We start from the raw sequence: 23586 nt of genomic DNA, 5'->3' as shown, positions 1-23586 counted from the left end.
TGGAATGCTGATCAGAAAGGTGACGCTGCTCTCGCTCTACTTTTTAAAGGGCCTTCTGTGAAAATACTCATTGTTGACTTCCTGGGCCTGCTGGTATAAGATTCAACACTGCCAGAATTCAGATTGATCATCTGCACCATATTTTTAAGTCAGGAGAAAATAGATCACTGCAAGGCTACAAATATGATTTTTTAAGGTTTTATTTTTTTACAAACAAAAAAAACACCAAAAATAAAGCCAATATTTGACTTGCCAAATTGTTATTGACTTTTGATTTATATACAAACCAAACAGCACACAACACAATCAGTGTTATTGGACAACAAACAGATGCTGCTGTGTGATATGAAACCCAGAGACATCAAACTGAAGAGTTTCTCTCCAAAATGAGACATCAACCATTGATACAAAATCCACACGCAGATTGATTAAAGGCAAAAGTAATCACAACGGCTTTTAAATAAGTGTAATGAGTTTAAGCGACGCCTACCTCCACATTTCAGACTAACTGAACAATTCAGAAGGAACAGATGTTTCATTCTTAAAACCATTCATCACTTTTCTTTCTAACAAATACACCAAAGATATTTTGGTGTAATGAGTTTTGAATGTGGGTAAAAAAATTAATAAATTCTCAAATCCTAACACTCGCATTACTTTGAATTTTATACCACAATATCCAGTATGTAGACAGTGCCACATTTTTCATTGTAAAGGCCCTGTGCTCCTGCACATTGGATTTAAAAGGAAACATTACCAGCTGTCAAACATTTCTTATCTAAATCTACTTCATTTACATTACATTACAGTCATTTAGCAGACGCTTTTATCCAAAGTGACTTACAATAAGTCTATTCAACATAGGTATTCAAGAGAACTACTTCATAAGCTGTAAGAAAATATAAATAAGGAATCCGACATTAAATATATTCAGATCAGGCTTGTGCAAAATAAAAACGATCTATTTCATGAACCTGAGAAAAACGTGATGTTCTTGATAACAGCGAGCTGCTGCAGGCTGATGGACCGACAGCAGAGAGGGAGAGTGGACTTTTCCCTGCGCCTGAACTGGATGAAGATTGGAGCATTTAGTCCATTCAGGCAAGTCACTGTCAACACTTAGCAGGCTGAAAAAAACACACGCACACACACGCGCACAGGTGACTCAGAGCCATAATGGCTGCAGTCATAGAAAACGTTGTAGCAGACACTGTAAGCGGCCATGTTTGTGTGTGATCAAGCAAAATAAATACAATGGAGTGAATAGTTTGGTTTCTGTGTGCGTGGAGGACAGATATTAGCAGCTCTGTGAAGCTGCACGAAGACACAGCAGTGCTTTAAGATAAACGATAACATATGCTAACATTTGCTTCTTACACAAACTACAGCTGAGGTAAATGCCACCTGTTTTGCAAGTATTTAAAAAAAGTAGTCCGTCAAGCCGATTGCTTGGCCCCCTCAATGACTAGGTGAAGAAGGGTTTGATTATAACGTTAGCATATCACGTTAGCTGTGGATGACATGCTCGACCTGCAGCTGCACAGAGCGCTTTCACTTGTTTGTTTAAAGTTTATTAATATTGAACTAAATTGGAAAGTTTGACACGGCCCTCTCTGCTAGCTTTATCGTTAAATGTTGACCCGATGAGGACGTTAGCTGAAGTTAATACTGAGGAACACATGAATATGTACGGGATTCCATGGCATACCATCCAATAGTTGTTTAAACGTTTCATTTAAAACCACGAACTGACAAAGGCAGGATATGATCAAAGTCACTAGGGTTCATCCTCTGGACACCATGAAAAGCTGAGAACAAATTTCACAGAAATCCATCCAATAGTTAATTGTATTTTAGTAAAAGTTCCAAATTGTAAACTTGCTGGTGGCCTACAAGTCAGAGTATCGCCAAAAGTCAGCAGGATTCATCCTGCGGTGAACATGAATGTCTACAAAATGTAATGATGATCTATCCAGTTGTTGAGATACTGCAGTCTTGACCTAGTGCTGGACCGACCAACTGACATTCCTTGAGCCGCTGGGGAAGGTCCGCGTATGACAAGGCTCTGCAAACACACTTTAAAACTCTCAGGAGGCCTCACAAGTCATCTTAACGCACATCATCATCATCATCATCATCATCATGAAGGATGTAGTGTGACCTGAAATGCTGATCATGAAACCAGGGGCGAATTTCCTCAGAGTGAATCAAAGATGTTCTACATTTTAATTGCTGCAACATATCAATCCTCTTGTTACAGACATGAAGACAAAGTAAAACAAGAAAATATGCCAACTGTCATACGCAGTCTGAATAAAATGATCCAAATGTGAACAGTTTTAATGGTTCAAATACAAATAGACTGGAACCATAGCTGGCAAAATATGAATCCAAAACCAAAGGGACCAAAAGCAATTTAGAAATTTGTTTATGTCGTTTCGTTTCTTTCTCAACCATTGACTCAACAACAACCCAACAGCACTGACAGAGAGAGCTCACACACAAAATATTTGATGAGACAATTTTGGAAAATCAGATTTCCGCACGTGAGAAGGCAAACAAGTCACTCTATAGCAGAGAACCTCATTAGATCAAATGTGTCAAAAAACAACAATAACAACAGATATCGAAATATAAATACAAACAATGAAAATAAAAAGAATCTTTGTGCTGCTGTGACTGATTTTACTCCCAGCGTATATACAATCAAGGCTTACAAAGCTCATAAAGTCGGGGTTAAATCACACACAGACACCGCCGCCTCGTAAAGCAAACACTCCTTCTGGGCGTTCCCTCTTTCATCCATCACTTCGTCTAACCCTCTTCACATGTGCCCGGAAACAGCCATCCTTCTCTTTTAATCCACTTTGTTCACCAACATTAATCTGCATTATACACCCGTCTGTTCACCAGACTCTGTTTTACAAACACTCCTCTCCATCCGCTTGTCCTTCCTCTTCTGCGTTCACTCCATCTTGGACATCTCAAACTTAGTCGTCAAGGTTTCCTGCAACAGAAAACACGACATCATGCTGAATAACTTTTTGGCTACAGTATTTTTCAATGTCTTGTCATTGTTTTGGCATAGAGGGGAGGGGCAAAGAGAGCGTGGTTTACATATAATCTACATAATAAGGAGAGCACGGCCCTCCCGGTTTTGTAATGTCCCTTCAGAAACCTCTGTCTGGCCTCAGGGGTGAATATTTTTATGTTTTCCGAGTCAGGCTGAAAATGAGCTGGGTTACTGTCTTCTTCCCCTCCGCTCTCCCTCCATCTTTCATCAGTTGCAGACTGTTTCATGGACTCAGTGTTTCAGACTCTCAATCACCCTATCCTTCATCCTTCTCCATACACCATTCGACACGAAGAAGCCAATTTGTCCAGTTTTAAGAAGAAGTCTGGTCCGTCAGACAGTTAGCTGTGCTTCTTCGTTTCAAAACAAATTCATCATTTTTGGCAGATAGGTGGAGAGATGTGTCAGCTGGTTACAAAAGCCAAATCCTTCTTTATACATTTCAAGGAGCGCTCTCATTTGTTCCCTAAAAATTGAAAGAACCAAGTGTGTCATTTGTGGTTATTTACTTAAATCAGAGTCTCCGTATTGGCTAAACACATGTGCAAGATGAATGATGATAAGGAGTGTGTGTGAATGCATCTAAAGTTGAAAGAATCGGATTCTTGAAGGAATAAAAACCAAACCTGTGCTGTGATGCTAGCGAGGCTATCAAAGGAGCATCTGGGCATGGAGGCGGTGGCAGGGTAAAGCCTATTCTCTTTCATTTCCTCCATAATTGTGATGAATTACATAATTTGTTATTATAGGGATAATGTGCAGGTTAGAGTCAGATTTATCTCTTGAATAACAAGAGCGCATTATATAATCTGCCATGAGGACATGAGTAGTAGGGAGTTACGGCAATTGTTTCCCCTTAATTTCATCATCTAATAAGGGAGATTCATGACATTGTTAGTGTTCACTCACGTTTCAAACACCCTGCAGTTAAAAACTAAAAATCTTTGAAATGACAGCAAAAAAAAGTGCTACAACCTTCAATTACAACTACAGAGAAAAGATCTTAAGGAAGCGACATTTTAATCCAAGTCCAGAACCTTCCTCCCTTCTCTGCTCTGTCCCTCTGGACTCTGTCCCTTCCCTTCTCCATTCCTTACAACAGAAGCGCCATAAAGGAAGTACTTCATACGCTCTATGGATTTTAATATCTCTCAGTGTTAATACAGCAGCTTACATAACAAGTTGATTCCACATAAGAGGCACTTTGTTGATTGCTCGATCATTTAAAAAAAAAAAGAAAAAGAAAAAGGTTCAGTTTAGAGATGAAAGAGTGAATAATTTGGAAAATGGTACGAAAAACAGTCAACAGAGGAGAAACAAGATAAGAAAGATATTAAATATATCAAAGAGTTTGGGACTGAGGATTTATGTTTCATATCCGATAAAGAGATGTTTTCTTATATTTTCTGTATTTTTGTTTTCAAGATTATCAGTAATGGCTGCAGCAGCACTAACATGTCAAACGCACGAGGTTGATGCCGCCACATTGTTCTGCTCGCCATGACCACAGAGAAGAGGATAAACACTGACATAACCGTGGCAACAGCTGCTCACTGCCTTGATTGTTTGCCCCCCCCCTGCTGCTCACAGAACAGAACTACAACTAGTATAAACAATTGTTTGTGTGCCTCTGCTGCAGACTGGCTTGTTTTCAAAAAAATGTAAAATGTCAGTAAAACAAAAATTATTACAAATTCTTTGTAGAAAAAATGTGTTTGCAAAGTATTTGTGACACAAATTAGCTTTTATATATTGATATTTTACAAATAGCATGATTTTCTCTTCCTCTGTAGTGTTTACATCCAGTACTTTGGATTGTATTTTTGAAGGAGCCAAAGAAGTTTTCTTGTAGTTTAGAGGATATTAATATACCTGAACAATAACTGAAAAAAGGCCCAAGTGCATAAAAACAAGCGTCTGTCTTTGTTAAAGTTAGTCTTGCTTTTACTCGTTTTCAATCATTATTATTTTCAGATTAAAGAGATTCTTAAAGGTATCTTGGTAAAATTGGCAACAATTAATACTTGATATAGTGTTTCCAACTCATTTTCATGTGTGTGTAGATGTGACTGGCAGTAAATGGGAAATATGAGACCGACCACCCGGTTACGAGTCATATCAAACAACTGAAAGTGAAATACTTATGATCTGATTGTCTGTGTGTGGTTACATCTTAGTTTAGTAATGAAATGAGAAATGCAGACGACTTGCCTCATCAGAGTCCAGCAGGGGGGGCAGGGCGCTGTGAGCCAGAAGGAAAAGCATAAGATTTGATGAATTTAAATTTATGATCTTTTCTGGTATGTTATAATCAGTGTCAACATGCTGACTTCATGCTGGTGATGACTTACACATCTGCCATAGATGAAGGGATGTTCTCTTCGACCCATTTCAGATCCTCATCCTGGAAAAACAACAAAGTCAGCTGATGTGTACATTTCCTCCTTCAAGAATTTAGACTAGAGAACCTTTGACTGACCGAGGTCGGTCAAACTCATGTTCCACATGATCGAGTTACTGAAATTACCTGAAAGGTCACTTTGGTCCTTTGTTTAACTGTTTAAAAGCCACTGCTGAATAACTGAGCTGTACCTGCGATAGTGAAATTGTATTATAGGTGATCTTTTTATCCTCAGAGACTACCTAGAACCCAGTTATTGAAGCAAAGCTCAAATTATACTTCTAACATCTGCGTGGCTGTGAAGGTCGGCATGACGCAAATTTCATCATCCGTCCGTGCGAACAATCCGCGTGCAGCCCAGAATTTGTGGTCAAATAGGCTGTAAGCACCGATAAACATGTGTGAACATGAGTCAGTATATAGTGGTGCTAGAAACAAAACCACATGGACGTCTGCAGTATATTTTTGGGAATATAACCGCCCCTTAACAGTGTCACAACCCAATGAGCCCCTTATGGCAGTATCGCTACTCACACATCTACTGCACTCAAAGCTGGAGTGAAATAATCAAATCTGAGGGAAATCTGAAGTAAAACTGGAACTACTGCTGACAAATTCCATACGTCAAATTAGTTTGGGATGAAGAAATAAAACAATAAAATGATTGCTGGCGAGCAATAATGGTTTTAATTTGTTAAAAATGGCAGCTGTTGTTGATCGTCACTTACCACCTTGTTGGCTTTGGCTGCGCCGTTGGTCTCATTTTTCATGCCCCTCATTTTCACCCCCTCTGGAGATACACAGGAGTATAAAACAAAGACATGAACTCACATACAGAACTTTCCATGATGCATATTTCACTGAAAGCTGATCACATACTGATGATGGTTCTACTACGTTAGGTTTCATTTTAAATTAAAAAGATTATTTAACAACTGGCTGAAAGGCATCTGTTGAAAATAAGGCATCTGGGACATTTACAGTGATGTTATGCACTGTGTCTCCCACTAACTAACCAACGAACTAACTGAGAAATAAACTAAACAAATAACTAAATAGATAGGAAGGTACTGAGGATGGTAGAGAGCTGAGACAGAAATATCACAGGAAGGGAAGAGAGGAGCCAACAGGTGAGGAAGGAAAGAAGGGAGTAAAGGAGGAAGGCTTCTGACCGAAAGCCTCGTTCATCATGGGCTCCTTCTCCTCTTCCTCACTCTCTTCATCAAACAGAGGACTGAAGGCATACCTGACAAACACACAGGGAGAAAGAAACTGACTTTACTTTGCAGTTGGAACGAGAAAAAGTGTGAATAAAACAGCCCTGCCATCCCCCCTTACCTCTGGTTATTGGCTGACGGTCTCCACAGGAACATGATGACCAATAGGATGATGGAGAACAAGAAGCGCCAGAACGCGTCATCGATCCACAGCTCCCTCCAGTCCTGCAGAGAGGGAAAGGAATAGATTTTTTTTTAATCAAAACACTTAAAAATAAATCTTCATTTACATTCTGAGAATAAATCCAAATTGGACTTTAAAAAAAATTATATTAGAAAAGTGTTGTGACATTACTGAACTGTGTATTGATGGTGAAATATATGAAGGGTGACATAATAAAGTTTAAAAAAAAGTTCATAACTTGACTTTCATAAAGAACTGCAACTGAACTATAGTTGTATCAACCCTGTAACCTAGAATATGTAGTTTAGAAACTGTTAATTGTCAGCAGCAAATGTGTTTTGGGAGAGATGTAATGCTTCCGTTATGTTTTTTATCAGCATTTTTATGTTTGTAATGAACCATTAACACAGTGGCAAAATATTCAATCAGTTTCCTACAATATTTGCTTGTTGCATCTGAAGCATGATAAATGTTTTATGGTACAAGGTCAGGACTTTACAATTAATCATCTCTTCATTTAGGCAGTACATGTTTGTCCTTTAAATAGAGTTAAATAAAAAAAACAACAACACAGGCAACAACACCACATCAAACTGAGTAACACAGATTATACTAAATCCTGCTGATGTACTCACAGACTGACATTTAGATATTTTGAAGGTCTTGGTGCTCCAAATGATGAAGATGACCGACGCTGGAAAACACAAATACAAGCTTTGAAGGCGTGAAATGTGTTTCAGCAAACATTGAAGACTGACTGAGTATTGTTTGTACCTATGACAGCGAAGATGAGCGTGTTGGTGAAGTGTCTGTAGAGAGAGAGCTTCACAACGTTCCTCCTCAGCTTCAGCAGCTTCATCGTCTGAGCCAGACTCACAAAGATGTGACGACAGTCAAGGAACATCGACGACAGTAAACACTACCAGCTAGATTTGGGTTTTCATCTCCAATTTAAGATCACTGTATCTGTATCTTAATGAAAAATGATTGTTCAATGAAGTCAAAACTAAAAGGTTTAACCCTTGAATTTAAGGTGAGATGTTTACCATCCCACCTCCTGTGGTTGGTAAGGTTTGCATTTGCATGAGGGACAAGACAGCGTAGGTCCAAGAGTTTTTAAAGTTTCACATGCTGCACATTGTCTACATTCTAAGATATTCTAGTGTGAATATGGGCACTTGAAAATACAACCAAAGCTATATTAAAATAGTTCAATACTTTGGTTAATTGCATGATATTTGCATTGAGAGAGTTTTTGCTGGACACAAAAAAATATACGCAGAGACAAACAAAGCAGAAAAATAGGGAAAATGAAAAAAAAGAGAGAGAGAGAGAGAATTTCAGTTTTACTAAAAATGGGAAGATTTAGTCGCAGATATCCACCAGCAAAGGGTAGAGTCGAGCACAGCCAGAGGAATAGCAGCCAGGAGAACTACATCACCTTCAGCCTACAGGGAGAGAAAAAGAATGAAAGAAGAGGAAAAGGTCAACATAATAGTAGGAAAGAAGAAGGGGAGAGTACGGAGAGCAAGAAAGCAGAATGTAGAATGAAAAAAGGGTGGATGATTATTTAGAGGACGAGGAGGAAGATGCAGAAGTGTGGAGAGGCAAACAGAGGAAGTAGAATGGAAAGAGATGGTTGAAAAAGAGAACAACAGAAATGCAGACACAGTACCACACTCAATAGGCAGCTACAGTTAATTCTGTTTGGTTCAAATGGGTGTACTAGGTGGGTGGGGTTTACCATAGTACAGTCTGGTGTGGTGGTACCCACCCTACGAAAAAAAAAAAAAAAAAAAAAACTCAAAATACAAACAGAACGTCTTGGAGTCAAACCTGCAGAGCAACAAACGAGAATAAATGAACCTGAATCCAGACAAAAATGCTGTGTCTCCATACACCTGTACTGAGTGCATAAATGCATTCACACCGACAAGTATGGCAAAATGCAGTGATCTGTGAGTACCCAGATGGTGTACTAACAATAGATGGTTACCCACCATAACATGTGGAAACTCTTGTGAGACTCGCTGCCTGATGACATATCCCAGCTTCAACCATTCGAAGTCCATACCAGGTCAATGCCTAACCTCAACCATACCAGGTCAATGGCTAATCTCAACCATACCAGGTCAATGCCTAACCTCAACCATGCCAGGTCAGTGGCTAATCTCAACCATACCGGGTCAGTGACTAACCTCAACCATACCGGGTCAATGACTAACCTCAACCATACCAGGTCAATGACTAACCTCAACCATACCAGGTCAGTGGCTAATCTCAACCATACCAGGTCAATGCCTAACCTCAACCATACCGGGTCAATGACTAACCTCAACCATACCGGGTCAATGCCTAACCTCAACCATACCGGGTCAATGCCTAACCTCAACCATACCAGGTCAATGCCTAACCTCAACCATACCAGGTCAATGCCTAACCTCAACCATACCAGGTCAATGTCTAACCTCAACCATACCAGGTCAATGCCTAACCTCAACCATACCGGGTCAATGCCTAACCTCAACCATACCGGGTCAATGCCTAACCTCAACCATACCGGGTCAATGCCTAACCTCAACCATACCAGGTCAATGACTAACCTCAACCATACCAGGTCAATGCCTAACCTCAACCATACCAGGTCAATGCCTAACCTCAACCATATCAGGTCAATGCCTAACCTCAACCATACCAGGTCAATGACTAACCTCAACCATACCAGGTCAATGACTAACCAAAAAATAAAAGTACACCGCCGTGTAGAACACTAAGTACACTAACGGAATTCTCCAAATGAAATTGAGAAACAGTAAAAGACAGACAGACGACAGAGGAGGCTTTCATATTTTATCACCCTCTAGTCAGTGGCAGCTGGTACAAAATCAGCAGCTGGTTGGCATATTAAATAGTGGTGGATCTTCATTAAAAAAACTCCTTCAGTCAAACTGTTACTGTGAGACCAAAGCTAAAGCTAGTGTAAAGACATACATCTGTGAAAAATCACTATAAAGCATCAAAGTGACAGGTATGAGTCAGTTATTTCTGGTTCTTTATTGTAACATGGACTTGGTTATTAAAGTGTAGAGATTGCTCAAAAGTGTGAGGTTTGGCAGAGTAGTGCTGTATTCTTATCGCGCTGCATTTATAGGCATTTTTCACTGACTTTCTCTCTCTCTCATAAGTGTGCCCTTTTTCTTTCCTTGATCTTAACAGAGTTTTCTATGATCTTGGTAGTTGTGGCTGCTTTTAACTCTGGTTAAAGTTGTTAATAGCCGTTCGATTAAATCATCATTTATTGCAAATCATTTAGTGGTGGACGTCATTATAAAACAGTAACTTTCTCACAGCACCAGTATCTTCCTTCCGTTGCCTAACTGTTCCTTTTTTGCTGTAATATTTGAGGGCAATATGTATTGCACAAACTTTGTGCACAGAATTTGCACGTCCTACACTGCAGGAAGACTAGATGGTACGACTGCCATCAGACAATGGGGATCATTTAAATAAATACATATACTTGCACGCTTAAAATGATAGACAGTGAATATAGACCTGTATTTGAAAAATAATATGTGATTTAGTGTAAGTTATGTGCGATAAAAGAACCTGGAAACTCAACATGTTTGCACATGTAAAAGGATATCCACCAGACAACACAGGAGTCAGTGAAGGCCAGCACTATGTCACACAAAAGTCTACTCCTGGATTGGTCGCCTCGATCCTAGAGAGAGAAAAAAGTTAAGACACACGCGCGCACACACACACACACACACGCACGCACAAACGCGTACACACACGACTTACAGCGTTGACTCGTAGGATCCCCTCAATGACGGAAAAGATCAAGTAGAGCAGACCAACTCCGACTACTCTGTGGAGCAACGCACCGAGTCTGGGCCTGGTGGACAGACAGAAAAGAGTGTTATGGATCAGTCGCACCAAAACAACTGGTCATAGGCATTTCACAGAATTTGTTTTACATTTTATAGACTAAAGGATTATCTGAAAATAATCATTAGATGTAGTATAGCACAAATTTCAGTCCTTGTCTCAATTGAAATTAAAGGTAACAAAAGGATAAGAGACAAAAGTGGAAATATATTTAAAAAATATTTAAATTAATTTCTTCATACAAGAAATACAAGAAAACCTCATGATGTCAAAACTACAAAGAGAGCTGTGAGAAGGAAAAGACTTACTTAACGATGCCGTATCCCAGACTGGCGATGATCACCAACACCCTGGCCAGAGTCCTCTTTACCGCAGAGAGCACCTCAGCAAACACCACCGCCCCCTGGACTGCAGGAGGACACATTACAACGTGTTATTTCTCAACGCTCCGCTGTGTCAAACGTTCACCCCTAGATCAGTCCAGAGAAAGCACCTCCGTGTCTTCACCTACCTGACAAGCCGTCGTATCTGATGCTCTGGAACTCGCCGTAGTAGACGGCTTTCTCCAACATGCCCAGGAAGATGACTCCTCCGATCCAGAACTGGATCCTGAGCAGATCCCTCCAGTAGCACGCCAACAGAGCCAACCACAACACCGCCAGCAGCACGTACACGATACACATGACCATGTAGAACTGGAGACACAATTTCAGAGAGAGACAATATTGACTTTGGGAAAAAGGAAAGAAGACATTTGTCAAATATAACAGATTCTTAAAAGGATAAGTTGGATATTTTGAAGTTGGGGGCTGTATGAGGTACTTATCCATAGTTTGGGTATTACCCTCAATAGGTGGCAGTCGGCACACCCCCCGTTTGAAACAACAGACAGGATAAAAGCAACGTACTACTCTCAACAGGGGGGGGCAGCAGCAGCAAAATGTAGTTTAGACACCTAAAAAAAAACACCAAGTGTACACTACATTCAAAATATAGCGTACACTAAACTTGTAGCGTACACTTGATTTTTCTATATATAAAACATAGCGTCAAAACTTCTGTTGTGAAGTTTGCATATGACATTTGTTTTCGCCAGGATTACAAACAACAATGAGACTTCATATAGAGAAGAAATCAACAATCCTGCAGAGTGGTGCTCAGAGAAACAACCTACTGCTCAACGTCAGAAAAACCAAGGAGCTGATTGTTGGTTTTAGACAAAAGGAGGCAAAGAGACACACCCCTGTCTACATCAAAGGTGCTGAGGTGGAGCAAGTTAAGTTAAGCAGCTGTAAGTTCCTGGTAATCAACATCACAAACAACCTGACATGGTCATCGCACATCTCCATCCGGGTGAAGAAAGCTATTTAACGGCTTTTATTTCGTAAGGAAACTTAAGAAGGCAAAATCCTGTGCCAAGTACTTGTTCACTTTTATAGAGGAGCAAAAAGAAAGCACCCTGAGGGGGAACATTACAAACTGGCATGGGATGTGCAGTGTCCAGGACAGGAGGGCAGCAGGGGATTAAAACTGCCCATCGAACAAGCATCAGTGATATTGGTGACAAGAGGTGCCTGCAAAGACTCTTGCCAAAAGGATTTTAAAAGACAATACCGACCCCCAGCTAAAGCCTTCTCACCCTGCTGCCGCCTGGTAAAAGATACACAAGTATCGGCTCCTATCGCACCAGACTTCAGAGCAGCTTTTGTCTCTGGCTGTGAGACTTCTTACTACTTTTTTTTTTGTGTGTTTTTCTGATGTAGCTAAATGGTACAACAAACAAATGTTGTTGTAGAATGACAATAAATAACCATGTAACCTTGACTATGGATAAGTACCTCGACTTCCAAACTATAGCTTTCAGTGCTCTTTAAATGAATGTTTCAGTTTGAATTACTTGAACTTTGACCTACTCATGGCGGCGCCCTGCTTGACAGCGGCTGCACTGGCTCCCGACAGTAGTGAGAAATCGGTAAGAAATACCTCGTCTTTATCCTTCATTTAATCCCGTGTGCCCTGATTGATTAAACACTGCGTCTGACTCTTCCTTTGGTTAGATGCTCTTTTAAAGGATAAATCTGGTGATATTCTATATTTCCCATGATCTATTGATCCAATTGTTTACAGAGAATAGGAAAGAAGACAGACTAACCCATGTTTGATTGCTGTTCCTAAAGTGTTATTTTGTCTTGCGTATGTGTGTCCTCTTACCACCATCATAGGCCACTCAGCGGCTGATATGTAGTCATGAGGACCCCTCATGCTGATCTGCACTGCAAACACAAAGAGACGCTATCAGATCAACTGGTTCTCTACATTCAAACTCCAGACTTGGAGACACACCTGAGAGGAACACAGCAGTTAGTCATGCCACAACATTATCAATCACTTTGGGACATTCAGAGCTGATTCGCAAGGGTCGGTAATATAAATCCATTGTGTTTGTTTGCTCTAGGTAATGTTTCAATACTGCCGTGATGTGCAACCTTGAAACACTTGATCCACGTAGTGTTGTAAGCAAGAGCATCAGGAACAAAGTGCACAAACATCCTCAGCAGTAGTTAGCGGAATGAACTTAAAAAGAAAGAACTCACTCTTCAAGCATTTGAACAGGTAGTACATTACACTGTATTGGTAGGTGTGTGTGTGTGTGTGTGTGTGTGCGCGTGTGTGTGTGACTGACATTGTAGAGTCCAGGGTGTGGGAGGGTTAGCGGGGTCAGAGGCTCTGCTCTTGTCTTTGATCTCTTTGATACTCAGGATGAACATGTAAGGTCCGTCCTCCCAGCTCTCAGCCACCACATCGAATTGAGAAGAAGCAGCCATCTGAGCAACAAAGACAGTCAGTCAGTCAGTCAGTCAATCACGTTATTTGTCCCCAGTGGGGCAATTGGTTATGCAGCACATGCATACATTTAGAGCACATTATTACAACACTTAGACCAAAAACAACCACCCAATAAATACACAGTAGAAATACTCAGAGATGGCAGAGGGTACAAAGGAGTGTTTGAATGTATTGATTGTAACGAGTGGGAGTCTGAGGAGGGTTCCAGATGGCAGAAACGGTTGATGGGGATTAGGAACAATCAGACAGGATGGATTCTGTTTTCATATAGAACCGTTTGTTGTAAAAAAAAAAAGCAGTTTCCTGTGCAGTGCCGGTGTTGCTGACCATTGAGTACATTTTTGTGTTTAGCGTTGAGAGATTGTTTACAAGCAGATAAAAAGAGAAAGTGACTCATTCAAAGGTTGATGAAAATTGATGCCAGGTTTCTGTCAACTTGGAACTTAAGCCCCTTTTTCCCCAGGAACTGGGAACCTTTTGAGGAATGTAAATTAGCTTCCGGGAAACACCCTGGTCAGGGGTAGTACTCTCTCAAATTATGGGAACTTTCAGAGCGTGGTTTGTAGGGATGACCATAGCTGATTGCTCAAACACACACAGCATGTAGCGCTTCATAGAAACATAGAAGTAGTCCAGGATCTACTTAGGACCATTTTAAGACGAGGGGAGAGCATTTCTCTTTGTTTGATAGAAACAAAAGTAAAGTTGAGCTTTGCTGTCGGCTTTCCGACTCATTTAAAAAAGGGCGAGAGAAAAAGAGAGAGAGATATTGCGAGCGAGCTGAGAGGGCGGGCAGAGAGAGACAACACGGCGGTGAATGAGAGGAAGGAACCTTTTAGTTGCTTAAATGTTGATGTTCATTTAATAAATAATGGTCCAGTTAGAGTCAAATAGACCATAAAGCAGGGGATGATTTAGGGCGGGCTTACTGTGATTGGCTACAAACCAACATGTGACGTCATGATGACTACATCCACTTCTTACACACAGTCTACGGAAAAATGTCAGCTGACATGAGATTGCCGACTAGGCGTCACGGCTCTGTAACACACTACGTATATACACCCTGGGATTAAAAGCAGGACCCTCCCAAAGTCACGAGCGTCTCTCTCTGTCTGCTGTAACGAGCAAGTTTAGCGGACCCTACTGAACAGACCTGACTGACCCCTTTAGGAGGGACGGCAGCTTTTTCCTTTTTGGCTGAATCACCCTCCTTCTGTGCTGCAGCAGCCTGAGAGACAGAGAGCAACACAATCAGTGAGTCAAACATTTAACAATTAGACATCTAAAGCAATAATTCATCTCCAATATCTATTTATGTTGTGAAAACATCTCCTTCAAACAACTGGATTTATTCAAGTTTCTCACCAACACTACATTTTACAGATCACATGTGAACACATCATGATAACGTTATAATTTACCATTGCCCAATACTCATTTTTACTGAACAGACCTGACTGACCCCTTTAGGAGGGACGGCAGCTTTTTCCTTTTTGGCTGAATCACCCTCCTTCTGTGCTGCAGCAGCCTGAGAGACAGAGAGCAACACAATCAGTGAGTCAAACATTTAACAATTAGACATCCAAAGCAATAATTCATCTCCAATATCTATTTATGTTGTGAAAACATCTCCTTCAAACAACTGGATTTATTCAAGTTTCTCACCAACACTACATTTTACAGATCACATGTGAACACATCATGATAACGTTATAATTTACCTTCACTCAATACTCATTTTCACTGAACAGAGCCTGAACGCATCATAATGTAACTGAACAGAACCTTCATTCTCCTCCGTCAGTTCAAACACTGACTGGTTGTTTACAATGTAACATGATCAAAGATCAGAGGCTAGAGAAACATACATGACGTCCTGATCTCATATTTCACTGAGTATTGGTGGATAAAGATGTCAGTAAAACTTTATTTCACTCTGTGATTTAACGTTGAACTGTGTCATTAATCAGCGGTTCACATGTGTGGTGAACCGTTAAGGGGGATCCGTACGGATCACGGATCGACAGAGGTCCGTTACACCACTAGTTCTAGTAAATGTTAGCTATTGTATCGTGTGTTCTACTGGACCCATAAGGGCTTCATGGTGCAGCTTCTCTTCTAACTATGCTCTCCTGAACCATGTGTCCTCTTTCTTTCTCCTGCTCTGCTCTGCTCTTTATTCCACAGAAAGGTTGAATAAATCTGTAAATAATGTTCCACTGGAGCTTCGAATGTTCTGTGTTCTTCATTTTAACAGGACGTTCTACAGTCTTTACCGCAGGTTTCATTGGAGGTACCCGCGTCATGTTCTACTACACTGCAGTTATTTTTGTCTCTGCCTGTTCTGCAGGACGAGTTTGTTGGATGTGCACACCTTTGGCTTTGCAGGTTTTGAAGGAGCATCACTCCGTCTCCTCCGACCTGAAGTCTTCTCTGTGACCGGCTGATAAACACACGGAAAAAAAGAAAAGTATTTGAAACAGTTAATGATAATAAACAAAAGGATTCTTAAAGATGAATGCAACATGTTCATTTTCTTAAAGGATCTTATTTTCCTCTACTAAATGTTGTTGAGGTTTCTGTTAGTTACTTTGTTTACTTATGATTTAGAAGAAATATAGGCTGCATGATTTAAGGGTTATTTTGGTATTTTATAAACCTGGACTATGTTTCTATGTCTAAGTGACAACATTATTTAAATGGGTCCAGGTTTTAGGGAGAACACTACGGACGTCAGACGCGGCAATGTAATCGCACGATGCAACTCCTCACCTTCAATGCACGTCCACTAAAAGTGCTCGCTTTTGCCACAGACCGGCTCAGATTGTTATTAGAAGTGTGCGACGACATTATGGAAAAGACTCTCTCGTGCATTCTAACGCTTTACCTTTCGCTTGATGCGGTCAGTTTGTTATTGTGGGTCTCGCTCAAGTCTCCTTCTAAATTCTTGCCTCGCATCAACATTGTCAAAATCAGCGAAATATTCAGCTCAGACATTGAAAATGTGTAGATGACTCTGACAACTAGGCCCGTCGTGATAACTACGTTGTAGACTTATCGTACACGCACATGACCATTTCTGCTGAACATATCGCCCGTTAGTGATGGCGAGATGAAGCTTCATGACGCATTGACGCTTTCCATCCAATTGGTTCACTCGTGGGCCGAAGCTTCATCTGCTCTACTGCGCCATCAATTGGACAATAAATGTGAAACGGGCAGAGTGATTATAATGACACCATGGCTTTGGTGTGTGAAGCATTGAATTGAATGAATGAATGAATGATGTTTGTGATGCTCGAACAAATTGCAAACAAACGCGCAATAAAGTCCCAAGTCCACCCAATGTGAGGGGGATCCATTGTGTTTCGCTGCCCCGTATATTTAGAAGTATTTACAGTATTTATGAAGGAGGCCTGCATTAAAGCTACACAGCCGCTGACGGCAGCAGCAACATGAACTGGGACTGTTCAACCTTGGCAGCCATTTGATTCTTCTTTTTGTTTTTGAGCAGCTCTGGTTGGGACAGACGGGCAGAGAGACAGAAGCAGGACGTGTCTCACCTGTTGATGTGTCACTTCTGTCAACCGTGTTTTCATCTCAAGCACATCCAGGACGAACTGTGTCATAAAACAAACGCACCACATACACTCACTCATTGCTTATTTGTTTGCACTGTGAGTCAATTTATATACACTGTGTGTGTGTGTGTGTGTGTGTGTGTGTATCACCGTGTTGGGGTTCATGTGTGGCTGGCAGGTGATGGCAGGATATTGGTGAAAAACATAATATCCACTTCCTCCTCCTTGTTTGACCTCTGTCGAGTTGAAGTAATTTCCTGCGAGCGCCGTCTGGAGACGGACAAACAATGAGACGCATGACAAAGAGACAGCAGCTGCTGCAGGGACAACACACCGCTGCTATGGGACACAGCAAGCGGACTAGGTTTTTTAGCAAAAGCAATGGAAAAATGTATGAATATAAAGCATTTTTAAAGAATATTTTGTATCAATGATTGATTTCAGTAGTGTTATAAGCAGGGTATTGATGCAGTAAGGACCATTATGCCTCAGGTAGAAGATGTCCGATCATTAATGAGTAAATAAATAACACGGATTTAAATAGTCATCATAGGAATTCACAATTTGTTATTCCAGTATTAAGTGTTTAAATGTACACCTGTGTGGTTACAGACCTAAAGTCAGAGCAAACCAGAGCTACAAATGTGGACCTGAGAGGTCGGGTTGAGGTTCTGAACGGGTCAAGAGAAGAACAGAGCAGAGAACTGTGGAGGGTCTCACGTCCAGGCTGAAGACTTCATCGTAGCAGTGCGAGTTCCTCAGATACCACAACACGTTCAGCTGGACAGGTGTCGACGAGTTGCAGGTCTCTGACACCACTGACCACACAGGGGGAAAGAAACAAAAGAAATCACGTTAAAGGAACAGTCTGCGTCTTTGGTTTGCCATTTAAAGCCAATTCCCACTATAAGGCATTCACAGTGGTCCGATCGCTGTACTGGTCACACTACACAACATGATGTCTTGGAACTGGGAGTTTTGAGGTGACATCGAGATCTTCACCCGGTCCGGTCTGCACAAAAACACGTGCAAGACGTTACGCAGCAAATGACGTGATACATGTGGGACCGGGTTTCTTAGATCAACAATCCGCAGAACTTTCCTTGTATTCACGTTGTCGATGTTGTCGTTAACACACATTTCTTTAGCTTCTTTAGCTTATGGTTTCCTTTAGGTCTTTGTCTACTTACGTTTGAGATGGATGGAGCTGCTGTTGAACAGAGTTTTAGTGAAGAAGAAGAGGTTCTGTTTCTTCAGAGTTTCCTGGAACAAACCAACACAAACACCTGATCAGACTTCAGCTGTAAAGATGACCCGTGTGTCTTATCGTGCTTAACATACATTATGACCTCACACATCCTGTCAACATACAACATCAAGAAGACAGAAATGTTCTGGAATTGAGCTGCTGTCGTTTTGTGTCTTTTCTGTCCGTACCTTGAACTAAATAAGTATTATCTACCACTATACACTATACTACTGATGGAAGCTGTAGAAGTACCTGATCTTCTCCTTGTGTTTACATGAGCAGAGTTGGTTTAACAGCAGCAGTGCTTCCCTCGTTGAATCTCAGTCAACTGGCAGATTTATTGTCGCTTATTGACCTTACACGTGAATGTGCCTCTGAAGACAAACACAGCGGTTGAAAGAAGAGCCGAGCTTCCTGTTAAACTGTGAGAACGAGGAACTTCTCACGTTTACTAAAACCACTAAAACCAGAAGAAGAAGATGGAGGGAATATGACTGTTGTGTTCCTCCCGCTGATTTAACGGTTAATTAATTTTGACTTTTCAGACCATAAATAATCTGCTGACTCAAATTGTGTTGAAGAGTTTCAGGCCGTGATGTTATTCCAGACATACTTTTAAGAAGATCAATCATTTTGTCCTCAAAACATTTTCTTTTGTCTGTCATGATTTGGTGGAAAAACACGTAACAGCTTCAAAATATGTAGCTTCAAAATAACAAATGGATTTTAAAGAGAGTGGTCCTCCCCATGTATAAAATAATCACGAACTAATAGATTCTCATAAATCAGCTGATATCATGACACACATTCAGTGGTGGCAGAAATACTCTGGTACTTTAGTAAAAGCAGTAATACCACCGTGTATAAATACTCTGCTACAAGTAAAAATCCATCCATCCATCCATTTTCCTCCGCTTATCCGGGGTCGGGTCGCGGTGGCAGCAGGTCAAGCAGGCCGACCCAGACCTCCCTCTCACCGGCAACATGTTCCAGCTCATTCTGGGGGATCCCGAGGCGTTCCCAGGCCAGCTGGGAGATGTAATCTCTCCAGCGTGTTCTGGGTCTTCCCCGGGGTCTCTTCCCAGTTGGACGTGCCTGGAAAACCTCCAGTGGGAGGCGTCCAGGAGGCATCCTAATTAGATGCCCGAACCACCTCAGCTATCTCCTTTCGACGCGAAGGAGTAGCGGCTCGACTCCAAGCTCCCTCCTGATGACCGAGCTCCTTACCCTATCTCTAAGGCTGAGCCCGGCCACCCTACGGAGGAAGCTCATTTCGGCCGCTTGTAGCCGCGACCTTGTCCTTTCGGTCACGACCCAGAGTTCGTGACCATAGGTGAGGGTAGGAACGTAGACCGAGTGGTAAATTGAGAGCTTTGCCTTCCGGCTCAGCTCCCTCTTCACCAAGACGGTCCGGTGCAGCGCCTGCTTTACTACTGCAGCTGCACCGATCCGTCTGTCGATCTCCCGCTCCATCTTACCCTCACTCGTGAACAAGACCCCGAGATACTTGAACTCCTTCGCTCAGTAAAAATCCTGCATTTATATTTTTACTGAAGGAAAAGTAAATTAAAGAAAATATTAATGTTGCTGCACTTGAATTTTCCCCTGACTAACAATAACACTCATTTGATGATTATATTCTGTATTCATAATCTGAATCTGAAAAGTAACTAATGTTATAAAAAAATGGTTATGTGTGGAATAAAAAGTACAATATTTTCCTCTGAATTGTTGTGGAGTAGAAGTATACAGATGCATAAAATGGAAATACTCACCTTAACACCACCTTAACCACAGTAACACCACAGTAACACCACCTTAACACCACAGTAACACCACCTGAACCACCTTAACACCACAGTAACACCACAGTAACACCACCTGACCTTAACACCACAGTAACACTACATTAACACCACCTTTAACTTCCTCTCCAACCTGTTTAACATATTAAACTACCCGCTAAAACCTCTCTCTTTTTACATCCACGGCTAAAACACCCCGACACTGACAACATCACAACCAGGAAACTCACGCTGTCGATGTTCAGGATCCATTTTCCCGGTTCGGACACGGAACCGACCGTCCCGATCAGCACCAGCACCAGCAGCAGCGCCAAAGACCAGAGTCCCAGTCCGGTCCTACCCAGACCCGCGGAGCTCGCCATTTGTGACCCACGAAGAAACAAACAAACAACAGAAACAGCTAAAACCAACGCGACAACTAGCTGGGCATTTCCTGGTTCCGGCTGACGTTGGCAGGGAGGAATGATGCTTTAAAGGGCCAGGGGAAGTTTAACAATTTGTTTTATAAAGATGTTGTTTTTTATTTTAAAAATACAACAATAATCTGTATTATTCACGCTGACAAATGTGGGGTTGTAGTCTCTAATTGTGAACACAAGATAACGCTAACATGATCATTTATTTTATTTTCGTTCAGTAGTCATTGCTTCAGATTGAGCCCTCTAGGTTTATTTTGAATTACCGGATTAACCGAAAGTGGCTGTATGGCATGGTGTCTAGCATGACACACGTTGATGTAGTTCACCGCCGTGACCACCAGATAGCAGCATCAACCCGGATTAGAGCTCAAGACCAGAAAACATATTTTAACAATTTTTTACAATTTGTACCATTTCAGAAGTTTTTATTATTCACACTAAAAATAATATTTGCATCTTCATAATAATAATGTTATGCTAACAAAAAAACACTGTGCTAGCCACGGATTCACTTTATGCGAAGCTGCAGTTCTTCTAATAATATTAATAACAACAATTATAATATCTATAAATAATAGATATTATACAAATAAATATAATAAAAAAATACCTTTTTTTCTTATCCTACCACTTCAAACTATATGGAGACTTCCTGGATACAGTAAATACATTATTAATAATAGGAATTGTAATGCATGAAAACACATGAAAAACGAAACCAAACAAAAACAGTAGTGCATTCCCACAAAATTCCAACAAACGTTGGTTTTAATTATTGAATGCAATTGATTTTTCAATTAAGCAATTGATTTTTCAATTAAGCAGCAACAAAACAATTCTCTAGGAGAATATATATATATATATATTATATATATATATATATATTATATATATATATATATATATATAATATATATATATATATATATATATATTCGGAGAATATATATAATTAGAATATCATCAAAAAGTTGATTTATTTCACTAATTCCATTCAAAAAGTGAAACTTGTCTGTTATATTCATTCATTACACACAGACTGATATATTTCAAATGTGTATTTCTTTTAATTTTGATGATTATAACTGACAACTAAGGAAAATCACAAATTCAGTATCTCAGAAAATTAGAATATTGTGAAAATGTTCAATATTGAAGACACCTGGTGCCACACTCTAATCAGCCAATTAACTCTAAACACCTGCAAAGGCCTTTAAATGGTCTCTCAGTCTAGTTCTGTAGGCTACACAATCATGGGGAAGACTGCTGTCTGGACAGTTGTCCAAAAGACGACCATTGACACCTTGCACAAGGAGGGCAAGACACAAAAGGTCATTGCAAAAGAGGCTGGCTGTTCACAGAGCTCTGTGTCCAAGCACATTAATAGAGAGGCGAAGGGAAGGAAAAGATGTGGTAGAAAAAAGTGTACAAGCAATAGGGATAACCGCACCCTGGAGAGGATTGTGAAACAAAACCCATTCAAAAATGCAGGGGAGATTCAGAAAGAGTGGACTGCAGCTGGAGTCAGTGCTTCAAGAACCACTACGCACAGACGTATGCAAGACATGGGTTTCAGCTGTCGCATTCCTTGTGTCAAGCCACTCTTGAACAACAGACAGCGTCAGAAGCGTCTCGCCTGGGCTAAAGACAAAAAGGACTGGACTGCTGCTGAGTGGTCCAAAGTTATGTTCTCTGATGAAAGTAAATTTTGCATTTCCTTTGGAAATCAGGGTCCCAGAGTCTGGAGGAAGAGCGGAGAGACACACAATCCACGTTGCTTGAGGTCCAGTGTAAAGTTTCCACAGTCAGTGATGGTTTGGGGTGCCGTGTCATCTGCTGGTGTTGGTCCACTGTGTTTTCTGAGGTCCAAGGTCAACGCAGCCGTATACCAGGAAGTTTTAGAGCACTTCATGCTTCCTGCTGCTGACCAACTTTATGGAGATGCAGATTTCATTTTCCAACAGGACTTGGCACCTGCACATAGTGCCAAAGCAACCAGTACCTGGTTTAAGGACCATGGTATCCCTGTTCTTAATTGGCCAGCAAACTCGCCTGACCTTAACCCCACAGAAAATCTATGGGGTATTGTGAAGAGGATGATGCGAAATGCCAGACCCAACAATGCAGAAGAGCTGAAGGCCACTATCAGAGCAACCTGGGCTCTCATAACACCTGAGCAGTGTCACAGACTGATCGACTCCATGCCACGCCGCATTGCTGCAGTAATTCAGGCAAAAGGAGCCCCAACTAAGTATTGAGTGCTGTACGTGCTCATACTTTTCATGTTCATACTTTTCAGTTGGCCAAGATTTCTAAAAATCCTTTCTTTGTATTGGTCTTAAGTAATATTCTAATTTTCTGAGATACTGAATTTGTGATTTTCCTTAGTTGTCAGTTATAATCATCAAAATTAAAAGAAATACACATTTGAAATATATCAATCTGTGTGTAATGAATGAATATAATAGACAAGTTTCACTTTTTGAATGGAATTAGTGAAATAAATCAACTTTTTGATGATATTCTAATTATATGAACAGCACGTGTGTGTGTGTGTGTGTGTGTGTATGTATGTATATATGTGTATGTATGTATATATATATATGTATATATATATATGTATATATATATATATGTATATATGTATCCATGTCAATAAACAAATACACACAACGGCAACCACGTAAACAGGTTAATGAAAGTCGGTCAAGTAATCAGAATTGAGGAATTTCCATCCAAAATAGCTGTAGAAGGCGATGTCCGAGTTTTCCCGCTGACCCCTGAATGCATCATAAACTGTCTGTTGAATGTTTGCGCCTCAAGAATGGAGCGGACGTTAGGACCTGGAGGCCGACTGTCCATACCCGTGTGTGTGTGTGTGTGTGTGTGTGTGTGTGTGTGTGTGTGTGTGTG

At 40.8% G+C, this 23586-nt stretch overlaps 1 protein-coding gene across 5 annotated transcripts; it reads right to left on the bottom strand.

Annotated features, from left to right (window-relative positions):
• Positions 1-1783: 1783 nt before the first annotated feature.
• On the bottom strand, positions 1784-20702 carry LOC116397232 (transmembrane protein 87A). 5 transcript variants are annotated; one of them, XM_031872486.1, is made up of 22 exons: positions 20485-20702; positions 18391-18463; positions 17921-18018; positions 17351-17470; positions 17183-17239; positions 15994-16062; positions 15073-15147; positions 14773-14847; positions 13453-13594; positions 12981-13042; positions 11281-11464; positions 11078-11177; positions 10683-10776; positions 10522-10599; positions 7650-7758; positions 7511-7569; positions 6813-6916; positions 6647-6720; positions 6203-6264; positions 5425-5477; positions 5285-5315; positions 1784-3007 (listed from the first exon to the last, which is right to left on the bottom strand). In XM_031872486.1, exons 1-22 carry the CDS (start codon positions 20614-20616, stop codon positions 2966-2968), a joined length of 1893 nt encoding a protein of 630 aa, XP_031728346.1. In that variant the 5' UTR covers positions 20617-20702; the 3' UTR covers positions 1784-2965. The 5 variants fall into 5 exon arrangements, with proteins under 5 accessions (XP_031728346.1, XP_031728347.1, XP_031728350.1 ...); XM_031872487.1 differs by lacking the exon at positions 10522-10599 and adding an exon at positions 8255-8323; XM_031872490.1 differs by having other exon boundaries at positions 14782-14847.
• Between the last annotated feature and the right edge of the window lie 2884 nt (positions 20703-23586).

Source organism: Anarrhichthys ocellatus, unplaced genomic scaffold, assembly GCF_004355925.1.
Source record: "Anarrhichthys ocellatus isolate YVR2014 unplaced genomic scaffold, GSC_Weel_1.0 scaffold64, whole genome shotgun sequence".
In the NCBI taxonomy this organism is placed as follows: Eukaryota; Metazoa; Chordata; class Actinopteri; order Perciformes; family Anarhichadidae; genus Anarrhichthys; species Anarrhichthys ocellatus.
This window is presented reverse-complemented; position numbering and strand designations above follow the sequence as displayed.